This window comes from Gopherus flavomarginatus, chromosome 2, assembly GCF_025201925.1.
Source record: "Gopherus flavomarginatus isolate rGopFla2 chromosome 2, rGopFla2.mat.asm, whole genome shotgun sequence".
Lineage (NCBI taxonomy): Eukaryota > Metazoa > Chordata > Testudines > Testudinidae > Gopherus > Gopherus flavomarginatus.
The window spans coordinates 228,022,088-228,047,525 of record NC_066618.1 but is presented as its reverse complement, the minus strand read 5'-3'; the positions used below and the strand labels follow the sequence as shown (position 1 = coordinate 228,047,525).

General features: G+C 40.2%; 1 protein-coding gene across 14 annotated transcripts in view; it reads left to right on the top strand.

Moving 5' to 3' along the window:
• Nucleotides 1–11,795, top strand: part of PCMTD1 (protein-L-isoaspartate (D-aspartate) O-methyltransferase domain containing 1) — an 85,769-nt gene extending 73,974 nt beyond the window's left edge. For 11 of the 14 annotated variants that reach the window (XM_050942043.1, XM_050942033.1, XM_050942032.1 and 8 more), the window contains 2 exons: nt 762–885; nt 9,090–11,795. In XM_050942043.1, coding sequence (XP_050798000.1) covers nt 762–885; nt 9,090–9,460 — 495 coding nt within the window. In that variant the 3' untranslated portion in view covers nt 9,461–11,795. Of the gene's footprint in view, nt 1–761; nt 886–5,703; nt 5,876–8,074; nt 8,531–9,089 lie in introns of those variants that run through there. The other 3 variants (XR_007772791.1, XR_007772790.1, XM_050942038.1) reach the window with 3 other exon arrangements.
• Nucleotides 11,796–25,438: the final 13,643 nt, after the last annotated feature.

Here is a 25,438-nt window from a genome sequence, read left to right as displayed (position 1 = left end):
GTTACTTTCGCTAGTAAACATTCTCTATATAGATAAACTAAAATATTTTAAAGGAAAATTCTATTCTAATTAAATAGAAGATTAATGATTCATATAAGTATACTTTGCTAATATTTATGAATACAAGAGAAAGTGAGAATTATCGTGATCTTGAGCTTGCTGGTTTCACCCTGGGCCAATGCCAAAGAAAGCCCTGCTAGTTTAATTTAATAATAGAGGTGTGTTCCTTTCTCCTATTTTTCAGACACCAATAAAGCATCTTTAACAATACATCCTACAGAGAGATGTGTAGTTATGTGCCCACTACTGTGGGGTTAGACACAGTCTGTGTCTAGGCAGTTTAAGGTTTTCAGAGTATAATCACGCAAATGCAGATGAAACAGTACTAAATCTTTCTAAATGTCACTCTGCCTTCTTAGCTTACAGTAATATTAAATGTAAATAATTTGGACATTTGAACTTTAAAAAAAGTTACCAAAAGGGCATTGTTAATAAAACCATAAATACATATCAAAGCTCTTATTTTTTTCAGAGCACAACAAAATGGGAAATGGCTGAATATCATTTTATAAAGTATATAAAATTCAGATTTGACAAGAGAACAGCTTCTCTGAATTACATTTGAAGCAAATTAAAATGGCAATGTTATAAACTGCCTCAAAGTGAAGAATGGTGGGTGTAGCAAAAACAAACAAGAAAGCAGATGAAATAATTTTCTTAACTGCTGAACTTTGTCTTATATTTTTGTTGTTTTCGTGCAGCTAACACAAATCCTGCGAACTGGACAGAACACTTGGGAAAGTAAAAACATCCTTGCTGTTTCATTTGCTCCACTAGTACAACCCAATAGGAATGACAACAGCAAACGTGATACTGTGGGACTCCGTAAGTGTCATCTGTTATGGCTTTTCCTTTTTGGCACATCTAGTTTATTGTGCCTGAGCTGGTATTCCTGTCCACAGAGTGGGGAGGCTGCGTTATACAGACATAATGCACTAGAATGGGAATGTACTGTTCAGAAAGCTCTAGCCCCCGCTGGTTCTGATATATAAAATTTCTGACTTGTGTTCAGTGTCACTAAGACACAGAACTCTCTGTACCCAATTAAGTGTATTATTTTTTATATTTTAAATTAAAACCATGCAGTGAGTTTCCTGTTTCCCTCCCCCATTTTTTCTTGTGGACATTCCCAAAATCCTATTGTTGACATAGAATCATAGAATATCAGGGTTGGAAGGGACACTCAGGAGGTCATCTAGTCCAGCCGCTGCTCAAAGCAGGACTAATCCTCAACTAAATCATCCCAGCCAGGGCTTTGTCAGGCTGTATCCTAAAAATCTCTAAGGAAGGAGATTCCACCACCTCCCTAGGTAACCCATTCTAGTGCTTCACCACCCTCCTAGTGAAAAAGATTTTCCTAATATCCAACGTAAACCTCCCCACTGCAACTTGAGACCATTACTCCTTGTTCTGTCTTCTGGTACCACTGAGAATAGTCTAGATCTATCCTCTTTGGAACCCCCTTTTAGGTAGTTGAAAGCAGCTATCAAATCCCCCCTCATTCTTCTCTTCTGCAGACTAAATAATCCCAGTTCCTCAGCCTCTCATCATAAATCATGTGTTCCAGCCCCCTAATCATTTTTGTTGCCCTCCACTGGACTCTTTTTCCAATTTTTCCACATCCTTCTTGTAGTGTGGGTCCCAAAACTGGATACAGTACTCCAGATGAGGCTTCACCAATGCCAAATAGAGGGGAATGATCATGTCCCTCAATCTGATGGCAATGTTCCTACTTATACAGTCCAAAATGCTGTTAGCCTTCTTGGCAACGAGGGCACACTGTTGACTTCTATCCAGCTTCTCGTCTATTGTAACCCCTACGTCCTTTTCTGCAGAACGGCTACCTAGTCACTCGGTCCCTAGTCTACAGCAGTGTATGGGATTCTTCTGTCCTAGGTGCAGGACTCTGCACTTATCCTTGTTAAACCTCATCAGATTCCTTTTGGCCCAATCCTCTAATTTGTCTAGGTCCCTCTGTATCCTGTCCCTACCCACCAGTATATCTACCACTCCGCCCAGTTTAGTGTCCTCTGCAAATTTGTTGAGGGAGGAATCAATGCCATCCTCCAGATCATTAATGAAGATATTGAACAAAACCGGCCCCAGGACCGACCATTGGGGCACTCTGCTTGATACCGGCTGCCAACTAGACATGGAGCCATTGATCACTACCTGTTAAGCCCGATGAGCTAGCTAGATTTCTATCCACCTTATAGTCCATTCATCCAGCCCATACTTCTTAAACTTGCTTGGAAGAATACTGAGGCAAGAATACATCTCCCCTCACAGTCCACCAAGACCACTTTGATTAAGCACATATAAAACATACAAAGTTATTACTTGATGTTGCAGAGGATGGTGAAAGTATGCCCCTTGTGCTGCCTTCCAAAGAGCTGTGAAACATTGTATAAATCCCGCTTCTCCCCTAGAGTGGAATGGGATGGCCAGAAGCACCACATGCCTGGTGGCTGATGGTAAGCCTCTGTGCCTCTCTGTAGTCTGTGTCTTGGGAAGGGGGCCAGAATATTTCAGGGACATGGAGATGCTTAAAAATCTGATTGGGATTTTCTTTCTCATTCCAACACTTTGGATCAATTTTTTTTAAAAGTATTTAAATGTGGTGCTTAGTGGGATTTTCAAAATTGCCCAGTTGCCCTTCTCTGTTCAGCCATTTTTACACACTTTACACTATCTTCTGACCAGGGGTCTCAATCCAATTCAGTCACATTCCCTAGATGATGAAAAACACTTTTCAGGCTCTATCCACTACCTTGCTTCAGTTCTCATAATATAAATTCATTTTTTTCAAATCTTCTTTCCTGCCCAGAGATATAGACAGGGGGAAACCTACTTATTGTGTTCTAGATACAGTACTTTGAAAGGAGACAGTGTAGGAAGAAACTCAAATGTGAAATGGCAGCATTATTAACTGTGGTAAGTATCCTGTCATTTAGATCAGCTTCTGTATCAGATAACTAGAAGATAGCTAATGTGACACCAATATTTTTAAAAGGCTCTAGAGGCGAGCTAAGCCTAACTTCAGTACCAAGCACATTGGTTGAAACTATAGGAAAGAACAGAGTTATCAGACACATAGATGAACACAATTTTTTGGGGAAGAGTCAACATGTTTTTTGTAAGGGGAAATCATGCCTCACCTATCTACTGGATTTCTTTGAGGGGGTCAACAAGCATGTGGACAAGGGGGATCCAGTGGATGTAGTGTACTTAGATTTTCAGAAAGCTTTTGACAAGGTCCGTCATCAATAAGCTGTCCTGGGATAAGAGGGAAGATCCTCTCATAGATCAGTAACTGGTTAAAAGATAGAAAACCAATGGGTAGGAATAAATGAACAGTTTTCAGAATGGAGAGAGGTAAATAGTGGTGTCCCCCACAGGAGTCTGTACTGGGGCCAGTATTATTCAACATATTCCTAAATGATCTTGGGAAAATGGGTTAACAGTGAGGTGGAAAAATTTGAAGATGATACAAACTACTCAAGATAGTTAAGTCCAAAGCAGACTGCAAAGAGTTAAAAAGGGATCTCACAAAACTGGGTGACTGGACAACAAAACAGATTAAATTCATTGTTGATAAATGCAAACATAATCCCAACTATACATAATAAATTATGGGCTCTAAATTAGCTGTTACCACTCAAGAAAGAGATCTTGGAGTCATTGTGGATAGTTCTCTGAAAACGTCCACTCAATGTGCAGCAGCAGTCAAAAAAGCTAACAGTGTTGGGAATCATTAGGAAAGGGATAGATAATAAGACCAAAAATATCATGTTGCCTCTATATAAATCCATGGTACACTCACATCTTAAATACTGCATGCAGATGCAGTCGCCCTATCTCAGAAAAGATATATTGGAATTGGAAAAGATACAGAGAAGGGCTACAAAATGATTAGGGGTATGGAACAGCTTCCATTGAGGAGAGGTTAATAAGATTGGGACTTTTCAGCTTGGAAGAGATACGACCAAAGGGGGATATGTTAGAGGTCTATAAAATCATGACTGGTGTGGAAAAGTAAATAAGGAAGCATTATTTACTCTTTTCATAACACAAGAATTAGTGGTCACTAAATGAAATTAATAGGTAGCACATTTAAAACAAGCAAAAGGAAGTATTCCTTCACACAATGTACAGTCAACCTGTGGAACTCTTTGCCAAAGGCCAAGACTATAACAAGGTTCAAAAAAGAACTAGTTAAGTTCATGGAGGATAGGTCTGTCAATGGCTGTTACCATACTCTGAAGTGTCCCTAGCCTCTGTTTGTCATATGCTGTGAATGGCAACAGGGGATGGATCACTTGATGATTACCTGTTCTGTTAGTTCCCTCTGAAGCACCTAGCATTGGCCACTGCTAGAAGACAGAATATTGGGCTAGATGAACCATTGGTCTGACCCAGAATGGCTATTCTTCCGTTCTAGCTGTCACAGCCAGAATAAAACAAGCCTAAGTAGGAGTCCAAGCCTTGCTTATTAGAACCAATATAGAACTTAATACAAATATGGAGGGGCATGTCAGGTGTTGTACTGACAGTTACTGCAGTCCTTCTGTGAGCCAATCAAATCATTCAAAAGGCAGAACAGAACTAGAAGACTGCAAAGTTTGCATTGAAAGGAGAGTCCTGGTACAACCTTAACTGTGGAACTATTTAATGTTAATCTCTGTACTAGACAACTAAAAGTTGTTCTTTATGGTCCCTATATATATATTCCAAATGTGGGTGCAAATGCACTCTGTGCGCCAGATCTAGAAGATTTTCTTAGCAGTATTCGTTGACCTGCACATGCGTCAGGCATCCCCTAATGCCCATAGCTGAAGGTATAATAGGTTGTGCAGATCAGCGCCTCTCCAGTTCCCTATTACCGCCATGTGGTGTGAGTCAGAACCCTAGTTCTTTCACACTCTTAGTTTAAGAGAGTGACTTTTGTCCATGTGTATGTAGGTGTTTATATTGTTCGTTGTTGTAGAACAGGGGTCAGCAGCCTTTCAGAAGTGGTGTGCCGAGTCTTCATTTATTCACTTTAACTTAAGATTTCGCGTGCCGGTAATACATTTTAACGTTTTTTTAGAAGGTCTCTCTCTACAAGTCTGTATATTTTATATAACTAAACTACTATTGTATGTAAAGTAAACAAGGTTTTCAAAATGTTTAAGAAGCTTCATTTAAAATAAAATTAAAATGCTGATCTTATACCGCCAGCCTGCTCAGCCTGCTGCTGGTCTGGGGTTCCATTCACCTAGGCCAGCAGCAGGCTGAGTGGGGCCTGCTGCCAGGACCCCAGCTGGCAAGGGGCCGGTAGCCAGATCCTTGACCAGCAGTGGGCTGGCCAGGGGCCGGAACCCCAGACCACCAGCGGGCTGATTGGGGGTCTGGGGCCAGGGGCCGGGACCCCAGACCAGCAGTGGGCTGAGCAGTTCAGCCCACTGCCGGTCTGAGGTTCCGTCCGCTGGCTCCTGCCAGCCAAGGTCCCAGCTGCCGGCCCCACTCAGCCTGCTGCCAGTCTCGGGTCCCGGCCCTGTCCACATAGAGTGGGTACCTACCTTCTCCCTGGTTCTGGCCTATTCTCTTCCTCAATCTCTACACCTAAATCAGTGCATCCACCTGCCTGTGTTCTATCCCAAGCTTATGCCTCCAGCATGAACAGAGTCCTACACTCCTTCACTCCTGTGCACTTCATTCTACATTCTACGAGGCCTGTGCTTTTCGTTCTTCACCGAAACTATTTGTAGCCATTGCTGACTGATCCAAGAACCAAGCCCTTTCCTCCAAAACGAATCTCCAGATGGATCTCCAGGTACATCCATGAATGCCACACATTATCCAACTTACCGCACACTCTATGCAAGTGGACGTCTCATGGCAAGACATCCGTCATGTAGCAACATGGTGCTCCATCCACATGTTCACGTCCCACTATGCCATTGGCCAAGCAGCAGCTGCAGACAGTGCTGTAGGTCGTGCTGTACTACAAAGTGTACTTCCTCTCACATCCTTGTACCCACTTCCATGCTGATCACTGCTCTCTACTCACCCACATTTGGAATACATACAGGGATCATCACTCGAAGAAGAAGAGGAGGTTACTTACCTGTAACTGCAGGTTTTTCAAGATGTGTGGTCCCTATTTGTATTCTGGTATCCGCCCGCCATCCCCTCTCCTAAGGGCTGGACTACTCAGTGGTAAGGGTGACACTGGAGAAGCATTGACCCTCACAACCCTGGCCTGTGAGTACAAGGGGATGCATGTGCAGGTCAACAGACACCACTAAGAAAACCTTCCAGCACATGGTGAAAACACACACCCACGTTTGGAATACTAATAGGGACCATATATCCTGAAGAACCTCCAGTTAAAGGTAAATAACCTCCTCCTTTTGAAAATGTCTTGTTCCCGTCTGTAGAATAAATATCTTTAAGTGAAAATGATTATGGAAGGTGTCACTTTTTTCTTTTATACAGCTTCAAAGCCCATTATTGCTACTATTTAAATTTAAAAAACAAGTTTCCATTTGAGCCAACCAAAGACTTTCTCAGCATCAAAAGCTTATCTCGGGTCTTACTCTCTTATCTAGAGTTGAATTTTTAAAAGTCAAAATGTGTTTAGGTCAAGGGCAACCTTTCAGACGTGGTGTGCCAAGTCTTCATTTATTCACTCCGATTTAAGGTTTCGCGTGCCAGTAAGACATTTTAACATTTTAGAAGATCTCTTTCTATAAATCTATAATATATAACTAATCTATTGTATGTAAAGTAAATTAAAATGCAGAGCCCCCCAGACCGATGGCCAGGACCCGGCCAGTGTGAGTGCCACTGAAAATCAGCTCGCGTGCCACCTTTGGCACGCATGCCATAGGTTGCCTACCTCTGGTTTAGGTGCTTGGTATTAACTGAGCTATGTTGACCTGTTTTAAACTAAATTCAAGTGCACAATCAGTGTTTCAGGCCTTTAAACACAATCTTTGTGAGGAGTTCATAATCTATATATAGTATAGCGAAATGAGTCTGTAGGCACTGTAAAACTTGAAGGCTTCCCCTCCTGTATTAATGTAGTTGGTGCTAAGAATTTTTTTGGCATGGAATCATGAGGGATAATGTATTTATCTCACTAGCACACGTGCCCATATGCGAAGCTTTACTTTACCATTCTTAGGAGATAATTGGGATAAGTGATTCCTGATGTGATTGAAGAAACTTTCTTTAAGTCCTCAAGACGTTACAAATATATTTATTTCCTTTAAGAAATCTAATGGAATATTATCATCTGTGTATGTAGTAGCAGAAATAATAAAATGTCTGATTTTATGTGTATTTGGGATGAGAGGATTTTGATTTTAGGTGTTGTTTCATCCTATTAGTTTTATGGAGAAGGAAGGCTGAGAGCTCATTGGCTCGTATGCTTCTCTTGGGACCTTTACTTTCAGACTTTTATTTCAGCATTTTATCAGATAGTTTGTTCATTTCTTCTATGATTTATGAAGGGCTCTTCAAACTTTGAGTCTCATTTGTGGTAGGAATGTCTACTAGTTCATCTTCTTTACCTTTTAAATCTTTTATAGTTTGTATACAAATCTATGACTGAAGCACGGCCTGAGACCAGGGCTCAGTAAGCTTGTGATTTAACAAATGTATCTTTAAGAGGTTTTAATTGGTTTTGTTCTTTTAAATCAACATGTTGGGGGTTTTTTAGATTTGCCATTGAAATTTCCAGAAATTTGACTAAAATCCTTGTTGCCAGTACAAGAAACAGTGTTTTACAGGCAGAACATCATAAATATTACTCTTCTCTATTCCATTTTTTAGCACCCAATTGAAGCCTCCATATGCATCTTTAAAAATTGGAGGAAGAAGCTCTGTCTGAAATGTATCTGGCTGCTAGATTTTTTTAAAATCCAGTAGTGGGAGCATATCTAATTTTTTTAAACCAATTTTGCCTGTTCCCCATATCATTTTTCCATACCTGAAACTGGTCTATTTCTGTTGTGTTGTCCCACAGATGCATGAAGAAAGACAAGGACACAAGGGATGTGGTTTCACTCAACTTCAACTTTATTTTAACTCATTGCTGGATAGTTCCAGACTAACTTGTCCAAGTAGATTATGCTTTCTTTCATAATGTGTTCTGTCTGGGACAGGGGAAAGGGGTTGCCATCAGGCTTCTCTTCGCTTCCCCATCCCACCCAACCCCCCTAAACTGGTCCCAGAGCTATTGCTGAGACCCCACTTCCCTCCCCTTGTACAAGATTTAGGGGAAAAGGGGTTGTCTGATACAATAAGACATCAGGAGCTCCTTCCCATAACCCCACTTCCAGTTCCGGTTCATCAGGGAAGTGGGCACACTATCAAGTGGTACCTGTACTGGACACCTGTCAAGTTGGGACAATGTGAACTTTACCTCTTAACTCACCGGGTCACTGGGGGGCTGTGGGAAAAGTGGGAAAAAAAAACAAAACACCTATCCAAGCCAGTCTGGCAGCGATGGAAAAATTTCTTCCCTGCCCTAAAAAGGCAAGTAATGCAATGCGGAAAGCAGATCAGAAACCTGGTCCTACTCTAATCCCAGGAGAGGGAGCCGTTGCTCTGGGCATGTAATGCACCCCAACCAGAGAGGAAAGGGCTTATATTTCCTCCCCTTGGGTATGTGCGATCCAGTAAACTTCTGCCTGGCTAGTCTGAAGAGCACATCAGCTGAGATGCACCCTCTCCCAGGGGATTGGTCCTGCTTTGAGCAGGGATTGGACTAGATGACCACCTGAGGTCCCTTCCAACCCTGATATTCTATGATTCTACACTCCATCCTTGAAAAACCATAAGTAAAGCCCACTCACATAATGTTACTGATCTGCTACCTGGTTTGTCAAAGGTTGCCAAGCTTTGCCTTTTATATTTGCATATCGTAGAAAATCTTCAAATTGCAGTTCAGTATCATACTTTTTCTGTAGCAGTTTCTTACTTTTAGAAAATAACAATTTCACTGATATGTCATGCATAATTTTTCTTTTTCCTCTTAGCCCCATGTGCTGTTAGGAATCTACAGGACTTATCTCGGATCTACATTAGACGCACGCTTAGAAATTTCATAAATGATGAGATGCAAGCCAAGGGTATCCCTCAGAAGCCCCCACCAAAACGAAAACGCAGGAGATGCCATAGACGCAGGATTAACACCTATGTGTTTATGGGCAATCAGCTCATTCCTCAGCCTCTAGACAGTGAAGAGGATGAAAGGATGGAAGAAGACAACAAAGATGATGATGATAAAGATCACAATGAAGCCTTGAAGCCAGAGGAACCTCCTCGAAATTTATTACGAGAAAAAATTATGAGTCTACCGCTACCCGAATCTTTAAAAGCATACTTGACATACTACAGAGAAAAGTAACTCATTTTAAGTAGAAACAATAATGCCTACTGATAGCTCCTTTATTCTTGAAAATGTAGCATTTATTAAGAAATAGATGGACAAATATCATTAGTCTTTCAACAAGACTGAAATACAGTGATAAATTGTAACTTCTCTGTCTTAACTTTGCTACAAAGACTTTATTCGGTAGTAGAGAATCCCTTTTTAAAAATCTATTTTTCTTTAAATTTTGAGAAATACAGTTTTAATTCTGATAGAAAGATATTCCAAAGCAGTATGCAGCACTAATCAAGACTTGGCATGGTAAATCTTTTTGATCTTTAACAGATTTGTATTGATAGAAGGGTAAGTGAAATTTTATATGTGCTAAATAGCTATTGAACAAATGCATTCTGACTTGAATAACAGTTGTCTGCATGAGATTTTAAACATGCACACAGGCATTTCTCATCTAATATTGAAATTGTACCCTTTAAACACATTTATTTTACCATGACTTTGTTGCAGTCATTATTATCGTGTTGATATAAATGTATTCCAAGAAATACATACGTGCAATACCTGTATACAGATATTAAATGAGCTGGCTTTAATGAAATACAAAAATGCAAGTTCTGAAATGTCAGGTGACCCTGCTACTTTTGCATTTACATCTTTTGCCAAAAGATCTTGAGAAAAGTGACCATTTCTCTCGGAGCCTTAAGGGAACATCATGTTGAATATAAAGCAAAAAGATGCTTACTACAACCCTATTTGTTTAGCTCCATACTACATTTTCAGTATTAATAAATAAAGACATTTTCTCATTCTCAAGGATTTTAAGACAACTTATTTAGTTTCTTTCTAAAATTCACAGTATAGACACACAATATTTGGTAATAAAAAAGATTGTAATTTAGAATTAAATGATTTATATTTACTACTTTAATAGAATAGAATATGAATAAAATTTAGCTTGCATTGCTTACTTGGATAGCTGTAATAGTAGAATTTGTTCAGCAGATGCACTTTAGGAAGTGGATTTTGTATTTCATCTAAATATTTCTCTGAGAAGGCAGGGTTGTGCTGGCCCTACATTTGTTTCTGAACACAGCTATTTTTAGCTCATAAATATTCACAATCTTTTATATCTATCTGTTGGAAATTGAGAGTAGCGGTTTAAACTTTGGGACCCACAGAGTGCTTATTTGAATATTTCCCCTCCACCTCTTCCCTCCCATTTGGTGAAGTTGCTTGCAGTTTTCTTCTTGGCTTGTTGGAGTGCTTTGTGCATTTTTGCCCATTTAATATTTTGAGTGTATTGTAGCATAGCCATGAGGGAGAATGCAGTTTAAGAACTAGGCATGATATTTAGTAAAAGCCATCTGTCTGTTGGACCTAATGGAAAACATTCCTCTTAGAGAAAATTTCTGTGCAATATATGTACTGTTGTGGTAATATTAATTATTAAATCCATCGACCATTTAACCATAAGATAAAATAATCACCATTGCAGTTATTATTTTCATAGCCAGATATTACACACCTAGTGTAATAACCCCATTTTCCAGTAGTCACTTAAAAATTAAACATTGTTTCAGACTTTAACAGTGAGATAATAGTTAGTCCTTCTACAGATTGGACAGTGATTTTTGATTGTGCATTTCATGCTTCATTTACTATTTTAAAAAGTATGTCTTAGTAATACTGAAAAGGCAACTTGATGAAAGGCTTATTGTACGAGCATGTGGAGTTTTTTTCCACAGCATATTCACAGCATGAATAAATAAATTTTTTTTTAAAAACTGCCTTTATTTCCTGACATTATTTTCACAGGTAAGAGAGAGTTTAAATGTTTTCCTATAAAATGATACTAATCGAGTAATTGCAGTGGCTTAGCTCTTGGAACCATTGAATATAATCTTTAATTAAATATTTTGTTTTTAGATGAATTAAAATTTAAATAATCTGAAATTCAAGATATTATACATTCCAGGTAGCCTGGGAATTTTGTCTTCTCCCCTTTCCAGAATCAGCATCCATATGTTCAAGAGTTTGAAGTTACTAAATATAATTTACACATTTTCTTTGAGAACTTTATACAGGATGCTTTTGAAGATTGACTTTCTGCATTGTTTTTCATTCTTGTATACTTGGTAAAATAGACAATGGATGATTTTTCATGATTATTCACTATGTAACTTTTTGAGAGTCACTGAAAGTTTCTTTTGTGTTTATATGTGGATTTATTTTACACTGTTGAATTTACATTTACATTAAATAAAAAAGTAGAAATGAAAAATGAATCAATTGTCTTTGACATAAGTTGATAATGGGACATTATTGCAATAAAAACTCTTTTTGGTGGCTTGTACTTACTCAAACTTGTTTTTTCCATGGAAATGCTTTCATTTGTATTTGGTTTTCATTTTCAGTCTGTTCCTATTCAGACCTCTGGTAACTTTTTAATTAGAAAACAATGATATAATTGAAATGAAAAACTACTACAACGGGGAAGAAGTGATGATTTATCCTTTCACCAGTTTTGGAATTAGAAATACTACATAAGACTAGATTGGGTAAGAGCCCCCTAGTCCTGGGTGGCCCCTCTTATGACACATGGATTCTCAACTTTATCTGGTAGGGGATACAAAATTCCTTTGCTACCTTTCCCTTCCCAAATAAAAATTGCTCCTTCCAGGACTACACTCAAGTCCAACTGTGTATTTGGAAAACAGCCTGCAGGGAGTCAATACCTCTTGGGTTTGTGAAAAAGGGCATTTATTCCTAATATCCAAAAGGGGGGGGTTCATGCCCATTTAAAATCAGACTTCAAACAGTAAACTAACGAAATCTGCTCTATTTGGAAGCAATCATGCCTCTTGAAAGGAACACAGGCTATAGGCTCTGTATTCTTGCAGATTCTCAGTCAAGAATCGAGGGATACAAAACCTTCCTAACTGTCAGAGTGGTTAAGCACTGGAATAAATTGCTTAGGGAGGTTGTGGAATCACCATCACTGGAGATTTATAAGAGCAGGTTAGACAAACATCTGTCAAGGATGGTCTAGATAATACTTAGTCCTGCCTTAAGTGCAGGGGACTGGACTAGATAGCTTCTCGAGGTCCCTTCCAATTCTATGATTCTATTTCTGATGTGTGTCAGATTTGTAACTGGGAAACAGCACTGGTTGATAGTACCTGTGTTCAGAAAATGCTTTGGAGGAGTAAATGAATAAGTACAGTGAGGGACAGGTGCATTCACAATTAGAGTTGGTTTTCACTTAAAAGAATACTGATTTTTTAACTGAAGATATTTGATTATTCAGCTGGAAACCAAACATTTTCCGTTTAAAACAGTTTTTGAGGAGGTGGGGGTTGATTGCGGAAAACATTTTTCACAAAAACAATTTTGTGCAAAACATTTAGGTTTTAGTAAAACACCATTTTTAAATGAAAACCCTGTGTTGAATATTTCTATTGGTCCTATTCACAATCTGAATAGCTAGCCTATCAAGTTATGTTGGAAATGAACCAAGAACCAGACTCTATCATCATTAGTATAAAAAATGTGCTACGTTTGAAGCTAAACTTGACTACGTTTCTGGCTCTTTCCTTGAGGAACTTTGTCCGAGAATTCCTAGACACTACCTTTCATGTTCCAAGACAGTCTGAGACATGGGGGATTTGGCAGGAATAATTTGTAAGAGCCAACAAGCGGTGGTATGGGCTGTGCTGTGAATGCTGTTAAGGTAGGGCAGCTTGGTGCACAAAAGGCCTCAACAGTTGGTAGTTCCTCTAGCATCTGTCCAGGAACATTAACCCCTGACATCTTAGTGAACTAAATACATATACTATGTGTTTCCAGACTGTAGGTGATTCGAGTGTCTCCATGGCCTAGCTTGGGGATGATTTCCACTTTAGACTTGGATTTCTGAATTTCCTCCCACTCAGAGGGTGGAGGCTATGTGTATGTTGTCTTTGACTGCATTGCCCTCACCTAATGGGGATTTCCACTCAAAATAACTAGTCACTCCAAGGACAACTGCTCACAGATGCTCTAAACATTAGGGCAATGTTGACCTCCAGAGAGATGAGATCCCAATAGGTAGTCCTTGTCCCAGACCTGCAGAAGAACTCAGTATGGCTCAAAAGCTTGTCTCACCAACCAAAGTTGTTCCAATAAAATATATTACCTCACCCACCTTGTCTCATATTAATATCCCAGGCCTGACACAACTATAGCTACACTGCAGAGTAATGATCCAGACAGATTCTGACTAAACTGTTTGAAATAAACAAATGGGGAAGATTTGGATGGGGAAGAGGAGCAGAATTGTGTTCCTTTAGTTAAGCCCTGCAGGCACAGAAGTAGGCAGCACCCTACAACCATTTCACTTTACAAGCATGAAAAGGGAAACAATGTAGTGCAGATATATTCAGTCAAATAGTCATAGTCTCATGCTTGTGCTTGCTAAACCAAGGAGTGGTGGCTCAGATCTGTTTCCAGTAGAGGACTCTGGAGAAATCCATTTGTGAGTGTGCTGAAAAATCCACTGCTCTTCCACCCACCTCATTAAGAAAATAACTACCTTATGGAAGAACATCTTTTTGAAAGAGTGGAGAGGAAAACTCAACTATGTTTTTGCTCTAGTACCTCTGGTAACAAAAGCATTTAACCAAACTCAGTTGAGATAAAGATTTGATCATCTTTAACTTGCTGAAAAAATACAATTCCCAGCTTTGCTGGGGGTTAGTAGTGACTGTACCAGTCTAGTAATAGGCGATCACTCAAAACCAGGGCCTCTTTCCATGTGCTTGTCCAGGATCCTTCTCAGTGTACAGAAGAAAGTAAATAGAGCAGAAGTGTTTCTGAGCACGTTTCAAATCCATCCAAGTTTACAAGGAGGGCTTAACTTTAACGGGGGGGGGCGGGGAATGAGAGAACTGCTTGCCTACCCCTTTCAGTAGACTAAGTCTGGTGCCTAAACCCATTTTAGGCTGATTTTGTTTTTCAAATATGCTTAGCAGCTACATTTTCAATGGGACTTGGTTTTCAACACTTAAAAATCTGTCCATGTGTACGTGAGATTCCTAAATCCATATTTAGGCACTTAATTCAGGCAGGCAGGCAACTTGGCGCTTATTTCCTAAGTGTTCATTTGCCACCTCCTTTGGCCCATCATGAATACAAAAAAGATGAGGTTCTCTGCTGTCAATTTCCATCAGATGTGTGGGGAGTCGATGAAAGCTGTCTTTGAGGTACTCTATGAATGGACTCACATTCCTCTTGTGGAAAGCATTTTTTTGTTTCCCCCAGACTTCAATTTTTTTGACTGACTGATCTATCTTATGTTCTATCCTGCAAGGATAATATAGAGTGAACACATGCTAAATTCCCATCAAAGGCATTTACAGAATTCCACTTTAATGAGCCAATAATCATGCTGACCACATTTCCCTCACATCAGTGTACCCACAGCAATGAGCCCTTTCTCTACAAACTTATGTGAAAAGGTCAGTAGGCTGTTTACTGGAGCAAACTAAAGCCCTTAAAGCTTTTATTCTTCTGATAACAATATGTTACCATGAGGAACCAATAAATGGCTGACTGGCTGCATCCCTCACTTCTACAGCCTACCAGACCTGCATCTTAAAGGTCACATCAAGACTCATATAATTCAGGCCATGTCAGCTTGGTTCACATTTGCTAAAATCAGGGAGTTTGAAAAGCAGCCACATTGTCTTCTCCAGATGCATTTACAAGCAGTTTTACTTAGATTCATCACCTAACCTAGAAACCAACATCAGCTTTTACATAACCTGTTCTACAGCCTGGGGAGCCAGGTTCCCTTTGCTTTAGTTTTCCTGTGAGTCTGAGATGTCTCTTTAAGTTGTCCACCTCTGGTAATTTTGTGGCAGGTGTCTTTACTCTCTTCTGAGTTGTTAAGACAGTATCTTAGCATAGTCTCTCTAGTTCAAAATGTTTCTATTTTCCCCTTAAGGCAAATTAGTCTTGTTTTTCTCTGCCCTCAGTCTGTTGCCGTCTTTATTTTCTTTGAGAGACAGCCGTTGAATTTGTAGGCCAAGATTTTCAAACATAAGCTAAAGTTGGCTCCTAAATTCATATTTAGTCCCCTAAATAAGTGGCTTAATATTCAACAAAGCTGAGAACCCAGCAGCTCTTGTTAGCAAGGGCAGCTGCCTGTGAGCTCACTACCTCTGAAAATCAGGCCACTTATTTAGGGGACTAAATATGAATTTAGAAGCCAAATTGTAGGCCTGCATCTTTGAATATCTTAGCCTTTGGCTTTTGTCTCTGAACAGGGAGCATGTATCCCAGCACAGGTAGGCAGACATGCTCTAGCTCTGATAAAAATAACAGTGTAGCCAGAGGGTAGCACAGGGCTGGTTCAGTCTACCCTGAACTCAGGTGGCTATCCTGAGCTGGCAGCTTTGCTACCCTCTGATTATACTACTATTTTAGTGAGCTAACTTGAGCAGAGCTAGTGTGTGTCTACCCGCACTGGGCTGCACACTCCCAGCTGCAGTGTAGACATTCCTTAAGAGTCTGAACCCACTAAGTGGTGTCTCTGAAGAAAAAATTCTAACCTATAATTCTCGCTCACTAAAACACTTAACTCTTAAGTCAGGCATGTAAGGCTTGCTACTGGAACCCAATACAACCTGCCGAGTGCTCTATAGCTAAACCAGGGAGCCCTCCACTCACTGAGTGGTGGGAGTTATGCCAGATACCCATTTGAATAAAAACTAATATTCACTAAGGAGTAACTCCAGCACTAACTCCAATTTTTCTGCATTGACATTTGTGCTGAAGGTTCAGACATGAAGAGAGTTACCAGCAAGCCTGCATGTTGGAATCTGAGGATACTGTGCACTGGTATATCAAACAATCTAGAGGAGTTCAGTGACCCTAGAAAGACCACCATTAGTGACAAAGAGCTGGAGAAGTTTTTCATCTCCACAGCCACTCTCTCTGGAACTAGAGTAGCTGACACATGCTAGCTACATGAGATGCATTACGCCGTCTTCTGGCATGTAAAAAGTAAATAAGACAATTGCAAATGTGGGATCATTTTGCAGTCAAAAACTCATCAGTGCCTGTGATCAAATGGCCTGTTGCAACACTAGAACATACTATATTACTAAGAAGATCTTCAACAGGTGACTTTGCCAACATCAGTACTTAGGCCCTCATGCTTTCATCCATCTCTGAAGAGAAGGACTTTTTTATCATCTACTCAACAGTGTCATCAGTAAGCTACCACCAGGACAGCAGCTCTATCCACTGGCATACTTCAAAGTTAGAGCCAGCTCAGATCACAAGATGTGGCTTCTATACACTTGTCACCTTGAAGTAGGAAAAATGAATGACAGTGGGTAAAGACTACTAGTGCTCTGCATCCACTGAGGACTGTGCATTACCAACACCTGCCTCCAAGGCGGTCACCGTCATTATGTTGTGTGGATCTGGACAGTGGCATTTAATAGTCACCCAAAGAAAATACCTACAGGATGGTCTCCATACTCACAGTTTTCACAATGCAGACTGTGATACAGACCATGGGCTTATATGCTGAAAAATAAAGCATTTGTTATGGAACTTTCATCATCCCCAACAAAACCATTGTCCAGTCATTAATACCAACAACACAAAAAGACCAAGGAAGGTGTCTCCAATTCACTATGAATCTTGGAAGCTATGTCATCAATTGCATGGAACACACACTGAATAAATATCCATATAGCTGCAACCTTACCTTTGGTAAAAAGACTGTGCAGTGAGCTAAAGACTGGTTTATGCCATACTCTGAAGAAATGCTCCAGTCACTGACACAAAATGAACAGCATATTTCCATCAAAACACAAACCCACTTCCTGAACAAGAAGTTTTGGTTCCGACCTTGCAAAGTTCTATTTTCCCATTTACCTAAATGAGAAATTTTTTTGTCCTCAGATGAGTAAAATCAGGCATCTTAACTGAAAAGACATTACCATAAAATTTGTTCCTGGTTCTTTCAAATATCTATAATCACTGTTCAAGACTGTTTTGTGCCTGTTTGTTTCATTTTTGTCTTAAATTTATCTGTACTGAACTGCAGAAGCCATTAGTCTGCCCCGTCCAAGGCATTTTGACTTTGATCGCTTGTCTTCTTTGTGCTGCATGCATTTTCACGCCCCCCCACCCCGTGTAATTTTGGATCATCAGCAGATTCCAGCAGCTAACTGCCAGTGCCTTTTTCCCAGTTATCAAAGTGAACAAAACTAGGTCTGACAATGACCTTTGTAGCAGCGAAGTGCTTCAGCTCATCTTCCTTCTTTTATATCCAAGCTGGGTTTGTAGTTCATCTCCAAATCACACTTTCTAACCTTACAGATGTGCTCATTGCACTGTAGCACATGAAAAACAATTTCACACACTCAAAGAATAACACATTATACCGAAAGAGGGCAGTATTGCCACACAGGAAAGATCAAAGCTAAACCTGCTGACACACAACTGCATAGAAAAGACAGTAGAATTAATAAAGCCATCTCATGCGAATGTTGAAAACTACACAGCAAAAGCACGATTACCGGACCCCATTAGGTATTAAGTAAAACATATCTTGGGCCCTTTCCCTTTGGCTGTAGCATAGTGAGTCTTTAAAAGGGAAAAAAAAAACCTTCAGGTTTGACTGTCTCCTAGATGGTAACTGACCTATTTGGAAGGAAAGAGAAAAAGTTAAGTTGAGATGGACTGGAGCTGTTGTTCTTAAAGTCCAATCCTTGAGTTATATCAGTCGGCCTTTTCTTTAGACTAATTCGGCCATTCGGTCTCGCTTTTCCCCATGAACATGTGTTGTTATAGGTTATTGTGACATTTTATGAACTTTCACTCACTTTGTACACTAGAGCTCACAATTCAGTTGTATTTGCATGCCCAATTATTAAGACATGCAGCACAGAGGGCAGGAAATTTAATCAACTATTACACCCTCCTGATCCTGATCTGCTCCTGGGTCTGGAAAAGGCCCTGCCATAATGTAGAGAGCCCTCAGGGGCTAAGTTAATGCAGTGTCCCTGGGCTGCCCAATGGACCTCAGTACTACCTGGGATGTTTACAATGCTGCATCCTGTAACCACTTCCTTCCTAACCCCCTAAGACATTGTTTCTAAGGGGGTCCTCAGAAGGCAGCCTTACAACCGTTCTTCCACATGTTGCTGAAAACTTCTAGTTTATAATTAAAGAAATGGAGAATTACACAAAAAAAAAAAACAACCCTATGAAATATTTAGAGGATGGGAGTGAACATACCTTTTTAGTTATCAGACAAACCCCTTTCATATTTCACTTAATATATTTTGCTATTGCATTACGTAACTTAGCTTCATGAAACTTGCAGACACTTTCCTAATGCTTTATAATGGTAAGACACTAGCTTGCACATGTGGTGATTAAATTATTCTTTACTGTTTTTATTGCAGTAGCTCCTAGAAGTCTGTATCAGGGACCAGGACTCCATTGTTCTAGGAACTATACAATCTCAGAACCAAAAGACAGTCTGTGCCCACAAAGAGCTTTATAAGCTGTCCCACAGCTCTTTTGACAAGAGTACAATTGTTAACAAGACAGTGGCCTGAACCAATTCTCATTTGAGTAATTACCTTCAACTTTAAAAAAGAAAATCCCCTGAAGTTTCAATATTCTTTGTCTGTCCAAAGCTTTTCTGTAATGTTACTGTGCTGTTAAGTAGTTTCCACAGTCCCTATCTGATGAGGTGATTACATTTCAGGAGTGAACTAATCGAGCCCTTTGTGTATATATACAGTTATCAAAGTGCTATATTAGGACAATATAGATTTTAAAGGAGCATCCTACTCCTGGCATATTGATGAGGTCAGCATCCAATGAAAGGATAAAAAGTTCCAAGGGGAAGATTTTTCAGCGGCACCAAGGGTAGATGAGGTGCCCAGCTCATTGAAAGTCAGTGCCTTTGAAAAGCTCCCATTGAAGCCGTCTGAAATTTCCCATCAATCAAGGGTATTACCCAGATTGACTTTTTGGAGAGGAAGTTCTCCTCTAGTATCATGGTTATCTGAATGGCCTTGAGCCTTTGGGAGAGGGTCTTTTATTCCACTTGTTGCTAAATACAGCATTCATAATCGCATCTGTAAGGAGAGTGAGTGAACTGCAAACTCTAGTGGCCCATCCTCCTTTCCAGTGTAATCCACAGGGGCATAGTTGTCCTGTATGCTCATTCAAAATATTTGCCAAAAGTGATATCGGAATGGACCAGACCATTAATCTCCTGTATTCTTCTTAGTCTCACCCAGGAGAAGTCAGGATTCACACTCTAGATGTCAAAAGCATTTCCCCGTGGAGAATGTTAGACTTTTTTAAGCCTTTGGGAATCAATCTAAAGGGAATGCTATTTCCGTTCATGGATGACCTAAATGGATTACGCAGTGCATTGAGACATAGCCAGGGTGACAACACCTGAGGGTCTTAGGATTCACTCTAGCTCCTACAAGAGGAAGAGGTGGTTGTGTCATGCTTCTTGATTGATATATTCACTGAAAAATGGTGAAGGAGCAGCTCACTTAGTTTAAATGTAGCTAAATCTACTTTGTGATATGATTTAATGTATATTTTACAGAGTCAGAGCTATAACTGGAAATGGTAGCCAAATCCTTTCTCACTAGCTTGTGCCTCAAATAACTTTTGGACTGAAGACCTGTTCTGGGTGGCTTATGAAAAACATGGTGATCATTATTTAACACTTAAAGAACAGTGAATTTGTGAACAAATCCATTCTAGAATATGGCCAAAGAACTAAAGATAATCTGTGGGACTTGGAAAGAAAGTTTTTAGCATTGTAGGAGAGAGTATGTCTAAACATTTTGCTGGTAAAATACTCCTGGAAATAATTAGATCTCTGCACTAAAAATGTTCCAGTGAAACTGAACTTCAAATGTCTATTCAATACATTGTTCTTAAAAATGTATGAAATGAGTTAGTACTAAATCCTCAAGTATTTTATTTGGCAGAACAGAACACAAAAGTATGCTTCAAATAGTTCTCTGGCAAACAAAATAGCGCAACTGTTGGAGTTTCTATTATTGAATTAAAAATATGTTAATACAACATTAAGGGTGAGGGTATAATGGTACAAAAGGCAGGCAACTTAGAGCTTAGGTTGCCTGTGTAATCTTAAATTTGCTGCCCTGTTTTATGCATTACATGATCATACATGTAGCCCATAGGCCTAGCTTGCCTTTATTATATTCCACAGTTATGCAAGGAACCTACAGGCCTGTATCCTGTAAAGCAATAGTTTCAGCAGTTTCAGCATGAGGCTTGAGACCTATGAACTTTAGCAATGATAACCATCCTAATGGAAAACTGCAAGTATTGGGGAACTGAAAATAGAGTGTTTAAGGGAAACTTCCGATCACAGGACAGGAATCCAACCACAAGGCGGTCATGGCAATGAATTCATGTATATGATAATAAGTTGGGATCATTGATATACTAATCTATAGGAGAAAGGGAGGAAATACAAATAAGGAAGAGGCAAGAAACTCCTACTGAATATGCATCAGACACAGTGGTGTCAACATAACATGTTATAAAAGTGGCATCCCAGCCTATGGCCATTAGGAGAGTGAGATGTAGCCCTGGGGAGGTGCCAGAACGATGACCACTGGTGATGATGGGGAAGGTGATGAGGAAAATGATGGGTAACATTTCAGGGTGTTCTGCAAGGGAAGGTGTGAGTATCTGGATGTGCAGATGTACATTTTGTAGTAGCTCTATCTACTTTACTGAGTTGGGATGTTTGTGACTATGCTAAATGTATTAATGAACTATTTGTAAATATAGAAGAGTTCCTGTAGTGTGTGTTTTGCAGCTGTGCACATCGGGGTTCCCAACTATACAATAATTTTATCTTAAGACAAGAACCCTCAAAGTAATAACTGAGAATTCATAAGTAATCAATATATAATCTATAGATCAGGCTCTATGCACAACACTGAACAATGCAAGATATCACTCAGAAAGTACTCATCATTGTTTCCATACTTACCAAGGAAAAATGGACACACAAAGGAAAATCACATTAATTTAACAGTCATAATCAGCAATGTTTATTCTCAAATTGCTTATTGACAAATCTGGGGCCATTCCCTTCATCACTGTGGTTCAAGCCTCCATTCAAACACCCACTGGGATTTCCTAAAAATCAGTTCCAAAAGAAGCATCTGCTAAAATCGAGATGATGTTATGTGAACTTTCAAATCAAGCTGACTGGAGAGCATTTTCTAAGAAGCCATTTGAACAATGTACCCAGCCCAGTATGGCATCACTGAATTTCTTTAAGGAACAGAAACAGCACTTTGATCTGATCAAATATTTTAACACTGGAGTAACTCATACCAATTTATGCTCAGAATCATTGGCCAATATAGTTGAAAGGCATCAAGCTTCCTGATTTGGTGATTAGCAGTAGAAAGCAATCAGGGATAAAATGTTCAAAAGTGCCTAAGTGACTTAGGAACCTCTGTCCCATTGAATTTTAGTGAATCCTTGGCTCCTAAATGCCTAAATAACTTTTGAAAATGGAACGTAGGCTTCTAAGACACACAGACCCAGAACCTCAGAAGTATTTAGGTGCCTAACTCCCATTTTAAAGTCAATGGGAGTTTTGCCATTGTTTTTGCACCATGTGGCTCAGTCCTGCTCTTGCACTCCAGCTGGGGCGCTGGGTCGGGGACCCCTCTATGCAGCTCCAGGAAGACTCGGCATGGCCCTGCTCTAGCTCCTGTGCACTCCAGTGCCCCCCCTGGCACTCCAGTGGGAGCTGCAGGGATGGCACCTGTGGATGGGGCAGTGTGCAGAGCTGCCTGGCCTCACCTCCGCATAGGAGCTGGAGAAGGGACATGCCACTGCTTCTGGGAGCTGCTTAAGGTAAGCGCTGCTCAGAACCTGCACTCCCTGAGCCTCTTCCCAAGCCCTTGCCCCAGCCCTGATCCCGCTCCTGCTCTCCAAAACCCTCAATCCCAGCCTGGAGTACCCTCCTGTACCCCAAACCTCTCATCCCCAACCTTCACACCCCAGAGCCCATACCCCCAGCCAGAACCTGCATCCCTTCTCGCACCCCTGCCCCAGTCCTGATCCCCCTCCTGCCCACCAAACCCCTCGGTCCCAGCCCAGAGCACCCTCCTACACCCCAAACTCCTCATCCCCAGCCCTACCCCCTGAGTCCGTACCTCCAACTAGAGCCCTCACCCCCCCCCACAAACACCCCATCCCCAATTTTGTGAGCATTCATGGCCTGCCATACAGTTTCTATTCCCCGATGTGACCCACCTATGATCTATATATTTCTTGACGTTCCCAGAACTCCCCTCGGTTAATGCTATCAAAGGCCCTTGTTAAATAAATAAAGGCCATGTTTAGTGCATGATCTTTTTCACATGCTTTTTCCTAACATTGCCTGCGATACCCTATCATGTTGTAATACCACATGAATTTTCAGGCAGAAAAACAACTGACACGTGGCCAGGCTTTGACTGCGAAGCATTCACTCCATCACTTTGGCAGCAACAGAGCAAAATGCGCTCTCCCCCCATCTCTGTAATTTCCACACTGACCTAGCACCCTTCATCGGGGGTTGGGGTTTTTTTGGCCTGGTCTTTGTTCCCCAAATGGATACAAATAAGTTTGTAGAGCAATACCTGGCAAATAATATTTCTTTGCAAAGCAATGTTATTTCCCCTCCATTATCTCCCATTGCCTCTGGAAGTGCTCTGCTTTGACTGAGCCAAGGAGAAGTTCGTAGAGTTGGGTAAGTTTAATACATGCACATTCTTAATGGATTATTTGGTCAGTAAACCTCAGAACTGCGAACTCCTTGGGAATGGAGGTTGTTCGTAACTGAAATGTTCCTAACTCCGGACAAAACATTATAGTTGTTCTTTCAAAAGTTTATAACTGAACATTAACTTGATATAGCTTTGAAACTTTACTATGCAGAAGAAAAATGCTGCTTTCCCTTTATTTTAGTAGTTTACATTTAACACAGTAATGTACTGTATTTGCTTTTTTTTTGTCTCTGCTGCTGCCTGATTGTGTACTTCCAGTGTGTGGGTGACTTGTCAGTTCCTAACTCTGGTGTTCATAACTCTCAAGTTCTACTGTATTATTATTACTTATTTATCTCTACTGTCATCTATCTATGACAGATACTGTCATATTGTTCTGTATTTGTACAGCAACTAGCACAGGATTCAGGACAATGGCTTGGGGTTCCTAGGCTAGTGCCAGCATTGTGCTAGGTGCTATACAAATACAGAACAATATGACAGTATCTGTCACAAAGAGCTTGCAATCTAAGTGAATGTATTGTTTGTAATTCTGTGACTTTTGTTTAGGAATCCAAGGTATTGAGACTATCATGATTAAAAAACAGTCATTTTCTTCAAAAACTGAACAAGGAGTGTTATTAGGACAGGGAAAACAATACTATCCCTAATGCTGTCCTGTCCTTCCCTCCACTAATAGACCCATAGCAATAGATTTCTGTGAGACTATCCATAAAAATAATTAAAAAAAATAAGAGAATTCTGAGGGAGAAGGGATGTCATGGTAGAAATGCTGTAATTTCTCATTTACAATTCAATGATGTTCATTCTTTAGCTGTCAAGTATCAGAGGGGTAGCCATGTTAGTCTGGATCTGTAAAAGCAGCAAAGAGTCCTGTGGCACCTTATAAACTAACAGACGTATTGGAGCATGAGCTTTCATGGGTGAATACCCACTTCATCGGATGCTTTGTCTTTAGCTGTGTGTAACTAGCTCCTAGTTATGTTAGTGCATGTAGTGATGATAGCAGTCACAATAATAAACCCAAGATGAAGGTTGATGCACATGTTCCAAATGAGCATGAACAAGGCACAATAGGTCAGTGTATTGCTATTTCATTGAGATATGCCTCAGTTGCATTGTATTGGGTTGCATGCTTCCAATAATCTGAGCAGTGTGCCAATCATCAAGGAATGGATGCCCTAATGAGACTTGTTGCCTTTACAATATGTTGAAATAATGGCATAAGGCAGTTGGAGAATCAACAACAGTTTATTTTGAAAACATGAAGTGTGTTACTGTGCCAGCAACAATAATGCTTAGAGAAAGAGAAAACATATGATAAAGCTTAAGGGGAAGTGTCTTTTTGGAAAGCCAAAACAAGAACTGTGTATGTAACAGAAGCACTGTTAGCTCTTCAGTGCACCCTTTTGTAGTTAAAAAACCCCACATTGCTACGTGAAACTGTGGTAGTCGTAGCCATTTCAATGATTTAAAGGTCAGAAGGGACCCTTAGATAATGTATTCTGATCCCCTTTGAATCACAGGCTGTTAAATTTCATCCAGTTACCTCTGGACTGAGCCCAATAACATGTGTTTGGCTAAATCATACCTCCAGAAGGGCATCCAGCCTGGATCTGAAGATGTCAAGAGATGGAGAACCCAGCACTTTCCTTGGTAGTTTGTTCCAATGGTTAAGCACACCCACTGTTAAAAAAGTGATGCCTTATTTCTAATTTGAAACTTTCCAGCTTTGACTTCCAGACTTTGGTTCTTGTTATGCCTTTTCTTCACTAGATTAAGGAGCCCTTTAGTATTTTCAAGTATTGTTTATGAGCTTGGCTCTGCCTTATCACACTTCAGTGCATCCACCCCAATGAAGTACTTGGAGGGGCCTTTTAGAGTCAGATGGGGAGAGGTTTGAATCTGGTGGGGCTCCACAAGGAATAAATAATGATAATAAATAATTAATACAGTCTATAGCCTGTTTCATCCTCTGATCTCAAAGCACTTTATAAAGCTGGGTAATTATCAGTACCCCCAATTTATGGATGATGAAGCTGAGACTCAGAGATGCTTAGTGTCTTTCCTAGGGTGACACAGTAAGTCAATGACAGAAGCTGGAATATTCCTTGTAGTCCAGTGCCCC